This window comes from Poecilia latipinna, unplaced genomic scaffold, assembly GCF_001443285.1.
Source record: "Poecilia latipinna isolate Pla-1442-1.1 unplaced genomic scaffold, P_latipinna-1.0 Scaffold1165, whole genome shotgun sequence".
NCBI lineage: Eukaryota > Metazoa > Chordata > Actinopteri > Cyprinodontiformes > Poeciliidae > Poecilia > Poecilia latipinna.
The window spans coordinates 111277-123005 of NW_015113781.1; the positions used below are offsets into that span (position 1 = coordinate 111277).

The 11729-nt window shown below is 35.1% G+C and overlaps 2 protein-coding genes across 2 annotated transcripts; both read right to left on the reverse strand.

Moving 5' to 3' along the window:
* Nucleotides 1-294: 294 nt before the first annotated feature.
* On the reverse strand, nucleotides 295-3333 carry LOC106960194 (deleted in malignant brain tumors 1 protein-like). The gene is made up of 4 exons (XM_015053167.1): nucleotides 3313-3333; nucleotides 1269-1332; nucleotides 871-1182; nucleotides 295-666 (listed from the first exon to the last, which is right to left on the reverse strand). Exons 1-4 carry the CDS (start codon nucleotides 3331-3333, stop codon nucleotides 323-325), a joined length of 741 nt encoding a protein of 246 aa, XP_014908653.1. The 3' UTR covers nucleotides 295-322.
* Nucleotides 3334-9582: 6249 nt separating this feature from the next.
* Nucleotides 9583-10824, reverse strand: LOC106960195 (deleted in malignant brain tumors 1 protein-like). The gene is made up of 3 exons (XM_015053169.1): nucleotides 10581-10824; nucleotides 10058-10351; nucleotides 9583-9914 (listed from the first exon to the last, which is right to left on the reverse strand). Exons 1-3 carry the CDS (start codon nucleotides 10822-10824, stop codon nucleotides 9583-9585), a joined length of 870 nt encoding a protein of 289 aa, XP_014908655.1.
* Between the last annotated feature and the right edge of the window lie 905 nt (nucleotides 10825-11729).

Here is an 11729-nt window from a genome sequence, read left to right on the forward strand (position 1 = left end):
TACAACGTGGTTTTGTGTTGTGTTTATTTAGAATAGAATGTTTGTGTAACCTTTATTAGTGTAGTTAGTTAAGTAATTGTGTTATTATTTCAGTCATTTATTCATCAGACACTGATGCTGCATTATTATTTATATTTTGTAGAACCACACCGTTACGGCGAAATAAAGACTGAACAAGTGCAGGTTGGACCAACCGACTCTGGTTTCTTTGGGGTTCTGACCGGACTCACCACAGTGATTTAACATTCCATCAGCAAGTTACAGTTTTCCTAAAGGTTAGGCTGGATTTTTTAAGCCTGATCTAAACATTGAAGATGAAATTTTAAATGTGATTAGTAAAGCTTTTTCCTTTACCTGAACAGATCACACCAGCATCCTCACTGTGGCCACAGTCATGTGTCCCATAACCTCTGTGTCCACAGCTGGTTAGAGAGCTTTCATCTCCTGAGCACCGAACGTCATCAAGCCAGATTTTTCCATCTCCTTGACCAAAGTGAGCTGAACCCGTTGCATTGAGTGCTGTACCACAGTCCAGCTGTCGACAAACCACATTAGCATCAGCTACGCCCCAGCTGTCATCACAGACCGTTCCCCAGGTATCGTTGTGGTAAACTTCTACCCTTCCAGAGCATCGAGTTGATCCAGGACCTGCCAACCTGACCAGACCTTTAACAAAATGTGACATTTTTATGTTAATGTTCTGTGAAGAAGCTGTTTGCGTTGACACTTCAAATCCAATCATTTCTGATCAGTGTACATGCCATATGCACTAAGAAAAAAGAAAGAAGAAAAAAAGAAAGTGCTCTGGCTGATGTATATAAACATTTTCAAATTGAACATTTAAATATTTGTAAAGCTTTTTTCCTTTACCTGAACAGATCACACCAGCATCTTCACTGTGGCCACAGTTATGTGTCCCATAACCTCTGTGTCCACAGCTGGTTAGAGAGCTTTCATCTCCTGAGCACTGAACGTTATCAAGCCAGATTTTTCCAACTCCTTGACCAAATCGAGCAGAACCCGGTGCACTGATAGCAAGGCCACAGTCCAGCTGTCGACAAACCACATTAGCATCAGCTATGTCCCAGTCGTCATCACAGACCGTTCCCCAGGTATCGTTGTGGTAAACTTCAACCCTTCCAGAGCACTGAGTTGATCCTCGCCCTGCCAACCTGATCTGACCTTCAAGAACAAGATTAAACATGTTTATGTTAATGTTCTGAAAACAATGAAAGACACCAGATGGGAAGAGAAATTTATAAACTGACCTGTGGTGAAAGAAGAAAAGGCTAAGACTAGGAAAACTGCAAGATAAAACTTTGAATTATCATTCTGTTAACAGAAGGCAGGTGATTTATGTAATTCATTTTTTAAATAAAAAAAAAAATTAAAGAGAGAGAGACTATAGAAAAAAAGTAGAAATATGAGCTTACAGATAAAATCTTTAAAAAACTGATGATTCCTCTGCTTTTTGTTCCACATAGCTGCATAAAGTGTCACTGTCTTCTTCAACTGGACTGAAACTGGTGGAAAGGAACTTGACTTCTTACCACATGAACACTTCCTCTTCATCTTTTTTAAAAGCATTCAGTCATAAAAATAACTTATTGAAACAGCTTTAAACAGCCACAGCTTTTATGGTTTCATTTAAAATTTTCTCTGTAGCTCTGGTAGTAGCTGAGTAGACTTTAAGCTTCACTTAATGTAGATGCTATCTTTACTGTTAGTTTACTCATTTTCAATCAGCATACAGTTCTATGAAGTGCTTCCCTCATATAGATTTAATCTGTTTTTGTTTTTCTGTCACATTTAAATGTTTCACATCATCAATATGTTTTCTTTTCAATTTGATATAAAAGACCCAAGTAAATATCTAAAGCTGTTTGCAAATTATGATTTTATTTATTAGGAGGAATAAAATGTGTTTATTGACTTGGACTTTGACAAGAATGTTATCAAGATCCAGATAAGTGAGCAAAGAGCAAATGTGGGTAAAGTCAACCAGACAACTGTTTTAACTGAGAAAACAAAAACTATTTTAAATCCAACTAAGTTGATTTAACAATAACTTAGCTGTCTAAGCATTGCTTTATAAGTTCTGACAGCTCAATCTTCAGTTGTGAGTTATTATAACTTAATACTGTAATTTACACCAAACAATTACTGCACATTATGCAAGAAAACTACCCTCACCTAGTTGAACAAGTTCACATTCCTGCATTATTTTCACTCACATTATCAAGTTAAGATAACCATTTTAATTGCAGTAATTACATTTTTGTACACTGTAAATTCTTGGATTCTTCAGCTTTCATGATCAAAATATCTGACAATGCATTTTATTAACTATGACACTAAAATCTCCTATAGAACATTTGATTAACTTGTGCATAAGTTAATCAACTTATAGGAGCTACTTCTACTTCATTATAGATGTAGCTCCTACTTCTCATTATAAAGAAAGTGTTCTGGCTGATATGTATAAACATGTATACATATCATCATCTATGCCCCAGCTGAGCAGGGCTGAGAAGTAGAGCCCTGCACTACTTCTCAGTGCAGGGCTCCTAAGAACAATGTAAATGGTTTAATGGAGGAACATCCTGAAGGCGGAATGTCAAAAAGACTAGGAGCTTCTTAAAGAGACAGAAGCACAATTTCAAAGCTTTAAACTACACAGTCAATTTTGTTTTGAGTCAAGTTTGATATAAACCAGATTTTTATAACAACTGATGGTAACAGTGCTGTAAAATGGCATATGTGCCTACAAATACATAATAGTGCCCCTTTAAAGAGTATAAGTTACTAGACACAACTAAAAAGTTATATTGCTTTATAGCATGTTCAGATTCTGCATACTTTTTTTTTAAAGTGACTTGGTTACTATAAATTAATTCTTTTTGAATATATGTCATTAGTAAAGTAATTGGACTATTTTCTCAGGGAAGTAATTAGTGATTAATAACTCATTACTAATTACAAGAAACTTAACTGAGAACAAGATGCAACACCTGTGAAGATCTAGAATATAGAATTATAGATCCATAAATGCGCAACCCCGAGTCCAAATGCATCGACTGAGACTCCTTTCTAACCATTTTAACTTTGCTAAGCTGTGAACAGCTATAAAACAGACAGAAGCTACTAATTTGTTACTTCTGTAATTCAAAGCATGGTGTCTAACTATAGCGTCTCAAACATGGAACTTGAACACAAACTCTGAGAATTAGTTTCACACAGGATTTAGTCACTTGATCTCATCGATCCAAGAAAAGGGGAAGTGTCAAGCTCAAGTCTTTAAAGTATATGTACTGTCAAGGGAGTGTCGGACATGTTTTCAATTGCTTCAAATGTACTTAAACCCCCCAAAAAGCTAAAACCAAACCACAAAACATACATGAACCAGAGTGAAGCACAGAAAGTAACAATTCTTTCTTGCCAAACTTTTTTTTGCCTTTATTGAGCCTGAGTGACAGTAAAGATGTTTTATCAGCTTTGTATTTGCCAGTAATCTTGATAAAGAGCTAATTGTTGTATTTAGAGTTCAGTTTAGCTCACAACGGACATAAATGTTAAATCATATTTACAGAAGTTCAAAATTATACATACAGAATAGAATATGTGGATAGAACCCATAGAGTAATTGTGAAAATGTCCCTCACCACGTTTTCCATTGGTCATAATGTGTATGTTTCCATCAACAAGCTTTTGGCATAATTAGATAGATGAGGGATCTTTCTTCTTGAAAGAATCATTAGAATCCATTAAATTGGTTGGTTTTGGTTTTTAGCAAAGACTTTTACAGACTTTTCACAAAGAAACACCCAGGAATCCCCAGTGACCACTAACAACTACAAGTTGTTAGAACTTGTTCATTGTCAACAATGAACCAAGATTTTCATACCAAAGCTACAGTTAGCCAGTTAAAACACAACATGTGACCATGTGAATAGATATGTATGCATTCTAGAAATGAACATATTGTAAAATTAGCCATTGTATCAGTTGCTGTCATCGGTGCTTTAACATAGCTGGGCTGTCAACTACAACTTGTACCCAGATGCTTCATAAAGAAATCTGATATATAATTACTATGGAGCTACGGTCAGAATGTATCCATATTTACAGTGAACAGAGCACAATGTTGTGTTTTTTATATGTAAGGTTCTTCTAACAAACGGTCATAAAAATAACCTTATGTTAATTTCTCATGTCATCTCTAATGATGCACCTTCTCTGCTGTTGGGAATCAGACTTCTGGAAACCAAAATGTTGTACCAACCTCACACAGTGGCATCAAAACTGTTGGGAATCAGATTTTGCATCAATGTTTGGCTTATGTAATTATTAATCATTGTAATCAGTCATTTATTCTAAATAAAATTATTAATAAAACTAAATGTTTTTTTGGCTTAACTGTGACAACATCCAGAATTTCTGGAATCATAAGCCAAACTCAGTCTCTCATCATTTTTTTTTTCAGTTTCTATGTTATGGGGAATTGATCCTCCATAACATCTTAACACAACTTGTTTTCAGAGCTTCTGTCTGCTCATGTGTCTTGATGCTGTTTTTTTTTCTTGTCTTTTTCCTCTGCTATGGGATGTCTCATTCAGCTGGAGTTTCATGGGTGTTGAGGGTTCTTTCTTCTTTGCTCTCTTCCAGCCTTTCTCTTGTTTCTCTTTTCCTTGTCATCTTCTCATTTATTCAGCTTTTAGCTTTTAGGTAAAACTAAAGCTAATCACTGATTTGGTTTCACTAAGCAAATTTAGTGAGAAATTGTAATTGTGAAAAACGTTCTGAGAACTCAAGTTATGTATGGTGTATGTACTGTGAGCAACTTTATTGTATAACCTCTGGATAAGCAAACAAAAAATGATATTGCCATTAGGATGAAATTATCAGGGTATTACAATCAGCCATCCCTTAGATTGAAATGGTTTTGGTTACATTTAGAGGAAAAACTGACAGGTTTAGTCTTGAGATTCTCAAGAACAAACATGAAGGTGCCACATAAATACATAATCTTAATGACAGATTTTTTCTCAGATGCAATGGTGTATTTCTCAGAACATAATTGAAATTCTTAAAACTATTTGTTCATTCTTCAAATTGTCTCACTTGTGCACATCGAAAAAGTAGTTTCTCTTTCCTTTGAGCAAGTTGTAAATGTTTTTTGCACATATGTTCAGTTTCTGTTTCAAAGTTAATTTTCTGGGATAAAAATATGATGACAGCAAAGTCTCAAATATTGTGACGTTACCGTTCGAAGTGAAATAAATATTCAACATTATGGGATGTGACAAAGAGAGGCTGTTAGGAAACTGAGGGGGAAAATATCGGCCACTTTAGAAAAATGAGTGAGTTAACAGAGGACATGCATACTGCAGTGTTGTGGTCAAGACCATCTAACCCGAGACCAAGTCAAGACCAAGACCGATCTCGAGTACTACAACACTGGCATACTGATATGCAGATGACGTTACAAAAATCATTAAACAAATTCAGCTAAATATTTTATTTTTGAACTGTTGAAATCTTATACATTATTATATGATTATGCATTTAACTTATGGGCTTATATAAAATAAATTGTACCTGAAATATTTTCTTTTCCTGTTAGAAATTGTATTTAGTAATTTTAAACAATGGAATTTTTAGGTTTAAGAACTTGTGAACAAAACATATAATAGAAACAGAAAATGAATAGTTCAAAGCAAGAACTTGGATAATCACCTTTAATGAAGCTTAAGAGATAAGGAATGTAAAATATTAGGTTCATACATAAGTAATCTGGCATTCAACAAGACAACAAACTGAAATGCAGATACAAGGTTGAAGCTGTGGACAAGAAGCAAACATTGAACAGCTTGGGTTCCTTCAATGTTTGCTGCAAGATGTTGCATATGTTCTATAAGAAAATTGAGATCTCTAGCTACAGATACCTTGAAATGCAAAAGATTCACCTTCTTCAAGAAGTGAAAAAACACTTAGTATCATATCAGGATGAAGACCTGAATCTGACGATCAATACATTCTCGACCTTGGGTATCTGAGGTATGACATGATTAAATATTTATTACTGGAAATGTCCTCAATTCCTGTTCTGTCAAATTTTGATTCTTTTTTTTTTTTTTTTTTTGGACTGCATACTGGTTTGAGTTCTGTAGGTTCTGCATCTTCAGTTATTTAATCTTCCTCAACATCTTGATTTACATCAGTGATCACAGATTCCTTATTATCTTCATCTCCACTATCACTATTGCTACAATTGGCCAGTAAAGTATGAAAACTTTACTTCTTAATAGCAACAATGGACTTCAAGTTAAGAACTAAAATATGTCAGTTTATTTACAGTCAAAATACTTTTTGGGAATATTGCATATTGTAGATCTATAGATAGAGTATTGATATCAATACCTGTGAAAATATTGCCACTGATGCATGACATCCACTTCAGTGGACAGGTGATCAGTTGTAATTTTCTCCAAATATAAAGTTGCTATTTGATAAATACATCAGTAGTATTAGTCTTTAGGGGTTTCTTGATGTCACCATATTTTTTTATCTGCATGAGTTTTCCACAGTGGGAGGGGGGACTGGATAATCCCGAGTTAGTCTGATATACTTCCGGCTGTCCGCCATATTGGATTTAACAAAAAATTTCTTGCACTTGCAGTGGATGGATAGTAGGTGGCAGTTTAATGCCTGATGCACTAGTGTCCACTTCAGTGGTCTGTGTGCATTTATAACATACAAATCTACAAGAAACACAAGATCCAAGCTTTTAGATAGCTGTCCACTGTAGTGACCGCAATGCCTTAAAGGGTTAAAACAGATGTTCATAATTAGTTAATATGGTAAATTGAAATACAGTAATAGTAATAATACATTAAGTTACTGTGGTGGTCAGCAAGGTGTTTAAAAATGCAGTTAGAAAAAATATAAATAGATACCTAAAAAGATTCTAGAAAGAAAACAGTATTTTCTATAGAGGCTTCTTGATTCAGGCTTTTTGGGAATCTTTTGAATAAGGGAAGGAAGAATCTACTTATGTTACAACTTGTTGGTTAATGCTAAACATTCTAATCACGCTAACTGTAATTAATAAAATCTACAGACTGCTAGAAATGTGAACTAATGAATACTTCGGGCTTTGCTTAAAATATGAATAGAATCTTGTTTAACTGGAGAGTTGTATAACTGTATGAAAAAACTAAATGAGTGATAATTTCTACTCTAAAGGTGACCTTCTGTTATCCGTTTTAATTGTTTTTGGTATCTGTCTCATATTAACCTGGAGGATTTGACTATATTTGTAGATCTTCAGAAATGGAAAGATGAATCTATGTAACTTTGGGCTGGTTTAAATCAGTTGTTGTTTTTAAATTGCACTATAAATAATAAATTATTTAGATTTACAATTTATCCACAAAGAGAACAAAATAAAAGTACCTTTGATCAATTTTCTAAAGACAAATTGGAATCAGTTGAAATAAAAGTCAGATCTTTAAAACCAGGAAGAAACAGAAGGCTCACGATGAATGTTATTTTACACACCGAGGAAGAATCACAATCGCAACCAGCCTGAATCACTGCTGGTTCAAATTACAGAAATGCAACAATACAGAAAACTGAATATTTATCTACATGACCATATCCTTTACCTTAAACTAGTCCACTATCTCACACAATTACATTTTTTGGGCTAATTAGTTTTATGACTAATTATACAGTGAAATTTGATTTCTATTTTCAACCCCTTTGATACATGTTTTCACATTTTTGATATTGTGCCACATTAACTTCCCCAGGTTCAGTAACATTCTCATAGTCATCGTCTTCAGAAGAAGATGAGACCTTCCTCATCTTCTTCTGATCTTTGTTCTGCTGCTTTGTTATCCTTTACACCAACACTGATCTGTCTTAAATTAATGTCTGCTTCCTTATAATCACGATCATCATCACTTCAATCAATCAATCAAATTTTGTTTCAGCAGCAAGGCATTTCAACGTGCTTTACATCATAAACACAAAAACACAAAGTCATGCAAAATAGAATCAACAATCGAAACATCACATTAAGTCAAGTGCCATCGTTAAATTCATAATTGATTACGTTTCAAATACAACTCTAAACAGGTGGGTTGTTAGTCGAGATTAAAGGCACTCAGTGTTTCAGCTGTTTTACAGTTTTCAGGAAGTTTGTTCCAAATTTGTGGTGCATAGAAGCTGAATGCTGCTTCTCCTTGTTTGGTTCTGGGGATGCAGAGCAGAACCAGAAGAATGTTGATACAACAACAGTAGATCTTTAATGTACTGTAGTGCTAAGACATTCAGTGATTTATATACTAACAACATTATTTTAAAGTCTATTCTCTGAGCTACAGGAAGCCAGTGTAGGGACTTTAAAACTGGTGTTACGTTCTCTATCTTCCTGGTTTTAGTGAGAACGTGAGCAGCAGCGTTCTGGATCAGCTGCAGCTTTTCGACTCTTTGTCCATCTCCAGCTTCTTTTTCATTGTTGCTCCAAATCAGTTGTATAGTCTTGTGTGTTTAACTGCTGTAACGCCACTGAGACAACAGGAAGCAAATGAATGTATGAATAAACAGTAGAATATCAATTAGTTTATTTAAATGTTTCTCTTGCTGAATATAGACCTTGGTTTTGGTCAGGTGCTACTGGCCTTTTAGAGCCAAGCCTTCTCCTGCAGCCCAGGCAGACGGCTAGAAACACCAGCAGGACCAGCAAAAAATATCTGGAGAATGAATATACCCATGGCATCGACAAGGCTAGAAGAGACGACAGTTGGTTAGTAGAATTTACATTTAGACCTGAGTCTAAGTCTGATCTTTGCTTGACCTAAGCCATAGATAAAATGTCTATGGCTTAGGTTGGGTCAGGCTGGATGTTTTAGGCCCAATCTGTTGTTCAGGTTATAGCTTCAAACATGTTTGATTCATTCCAACTCGTCCAACCAGGTAAGCTGCCATATTCTTCTGAAAAGAGCTGCCATCTCATCTATCTATTCAATACATATCTCATAACAGTGAGTGAAAACAAAATGTAGTTTTCAAATGGTTAAATTTAGAAACCGAAAAGAAGCTAACCAAGTCAACATGCATCCCTATTCTTGTTAAATAATGCAATTTACCAGATTATTCTACTCGACAAAATCCCTTTTATAGGACCAGTTAGACAACATGAAAGAGGCTAAAAGATCTGAGAAGTAATAATAATAACAACAACAACAACAATAATAATACAAGGGGAGGATTCATTATCTACAAGTGAAAAAAACAACACAAAACAGTGTGGAATTATTAGTGGGGAACCAGAAATAGCTGACCGACCAACTTAAATGTTGAAACAGTTCTTAGGTTGAGGGGACATTTCTTTATATCATGTTGTCAGGTTGGTTTTAATAGTTTCCCTTTTTTCATTAAGTAGAATCATTATTTAAAAAATGCATTTTGTACATTTCTTATTAGCATTACCTTTGTGTTTTTAGCTAATAACGCCCGAATAAGTTATTTTATTGAACTTTGTGAGAATAAAATATACATCTCCCAAATACACAGTTACTTACAATTAATAATGAGAGTAATGGGTTCTGTCTCATCAGAACTGAACCTCTGTGTAGTCATGGTAATCTCATACACACAGCTGTAGTTGCCCTGGTGTTCAAACTCAGCAGCTGGGAAGTTGAAGGAGGCTGAGTTGTTGACTGCTGGCCTGGTTTCTGTGATGTTGGACCCAGAGAAGATGAGAGAGAAATCTCCCTGAGGATATGTGGGGTTAATGGAGCAAGTGAAGGAGAAGCCGTAACCCTTGGTAACCTCTGCTCCTCCTGGGCCCCAGACCAACCCTGCATTTGGTGAAGTCAGGGAAATGTTGGGTCTTTCCAGACTCACTGTGAAAAAAAGACATGGACATGGAAATTGAATAATATTATTCCATATAAGGGCATGGCCAATTGAGAAGATGAATTATGGATTTTCTGTAAATATTTATATCACTAAATATTCACTCTTTACACAATTTATTTAATCTTACCATTGAGACGAACAGAGTTACTGAGGGGGGAGGTGAATGTTTTACTTGACATCCTTTTCTCAAACTGACACTTGAATTCTCCATCATGATCCAGGGTCACTTTAGGGATGTTGAAGGTAACAGAGGAGAAATATGATGACTGAGTCATTCTAAATGATCCTGAAGTTTGTTGGAGGATAAATGTCCCACTTAAAGAGGTGAAAGTTGTCGCGGCCATAGAACAAGTGATGCTGACTTGTTGACCCCAGGTGACCTCAGCAGAGCTTATAGAGATGTTGGGCTTTGGAAGGTTCACTGAAAAACAGTAAGTTGTGAGAATTAAAGTTTATTTCCACAACTGAATGACACTGAAAATAATAATCTTTTCCTGTCAGTTTACTTATTTTTGTGGTCAAACAATGGAGAGAAAAGAAAAGCTTCCATTAGATAAAGTCCACTAAATGTAATCATGTCAATTGATATTAAATGTCTGAACATTTAAAATCGAGTTTTAAATGCTGTCAGTAAAGCATTTTTTCTTTACCTGAACAGATCACACCAGCATCCTCACTGTGACCACAGTTATGTCTCCCATAACCTTTGTGTGAACAATTGGTTAGAGAGCTTTCATATCCTGAGCACTGAACATCATCAAGCAAGATTGGACCAACTCCTTGACCAAAGTGAGCAGAACCTGGTGCACTTATAACCGGACCACAGCCCAGCTGTCTACAAACCACTTCAGCATCAGCTATGTCCCAGTTATCATCACAGATCGTTCCCCACATATTGTTGTAGTAAACTTCAACCCTTCCAGAGCATTGAGTTGGACCTACCAACCTGATCCGACCTATAAATTAAACATGCCTGTTAATCTTCGGATAAGAACTAAAGATATTTTTTTGTAATTTGAAGATAAAAAAGAGAAGATGAACTGACCTGCAGTAAAAGACAATGCGGTCAAGACAAAGGAAACTGAAAGTGAAAACAAAATTGTATTGTTATTCTGTAAACAGAATATTGCAGCTGATTTATGTAAAATATAACAATTACTTGTCTCTTTTGGGTTCCAATAATTGCTTCCTGTGCAGGAAATGGCTAAAAGGTGATTCCACCTATTTTTACTTTACCTTCAGCATCTTTGACTTATTTAAAAAAAAAAAAAAAACTTAAACTATTCAAACTTGGACTAGATTATTTATCAATAATAGCAGAATATTGAAACCCCAGTTTGTGATTTGTGAAGTCTTTATGTGTACAAGGCAAAGAACTTTCATAACAAACACTGCCGCTCTCTTCATGTAAATCTTTTTGTCATGAGCACATCTTAATCAATGTCTTCTTGCCGTCATCTTCATACTGTCATGAGAGATCATATGCCACAACGCAGTAAGAACTTAAATGAATGCACAGCAAACAAAATACGTATTACTCAAATGTAAAACCTAACATGAAGGTTATAAGCCAGATAGCATTCAGGTATGATAAACAGAGGTAAAACAAAGTAAGACATATACTTTGCTGGCTGCTTGTCATGACAAGAAGTTCTTAAATTCTTGTATATCACTAGTTCACTTCTTTAAACTTTAAACCTCACGAGAGTTTGTTGATGTTTTTAGACTTATACCAAATTAACTTATTTAATTTTGTACCAAAAGAAATACATATGTGCACTTTAACTTAAATTAACAAA

Bases quoted from the DNA above. Each gene is read 5' to 3' on its own strand.
- LOC106960194 (XM_015053167.1), bottom strand. From the start codon at position 3,333: ATGTCCGACACTCCCTTGACA. The intron at 1,333-3,312 runs GTACATATACTT...TTCTGTTAACAG, and splicing joins TGTCCGACACTCCCTTGACA to AATGATAATTCAAAGTTTTA. The intron at 1,183-1,268 runs GTCAGTTTATAA...TTGTTCTTGAAG, and splicing joins CTTTTCTTCTTTCACCACAG to GTCAGATCAGGTTGGCAGGG.
- LOC106960195 (XM_015053169.1), bottom strand. From the start codon at position 10,824: ATGTGGGGAACGATCTGTGATGATAACTGGGACATAGCTGATGCTGAA. The intron at 10,352-10,580 runs GTAAAGAAAAAA...ACTGTTTTTCAG, and splicing joins TGCTGGTGTGATCTGTTCAG to TGAACCTTCCAAAGCCCAAC. The intron at 9,915-10,057 runs GTAAGATTAAAT...TTTTTTTCACAG, and splicing joins TAACTCTGTTCGTCTCAATG to TGAGTCTGGAAAGACCCAAC.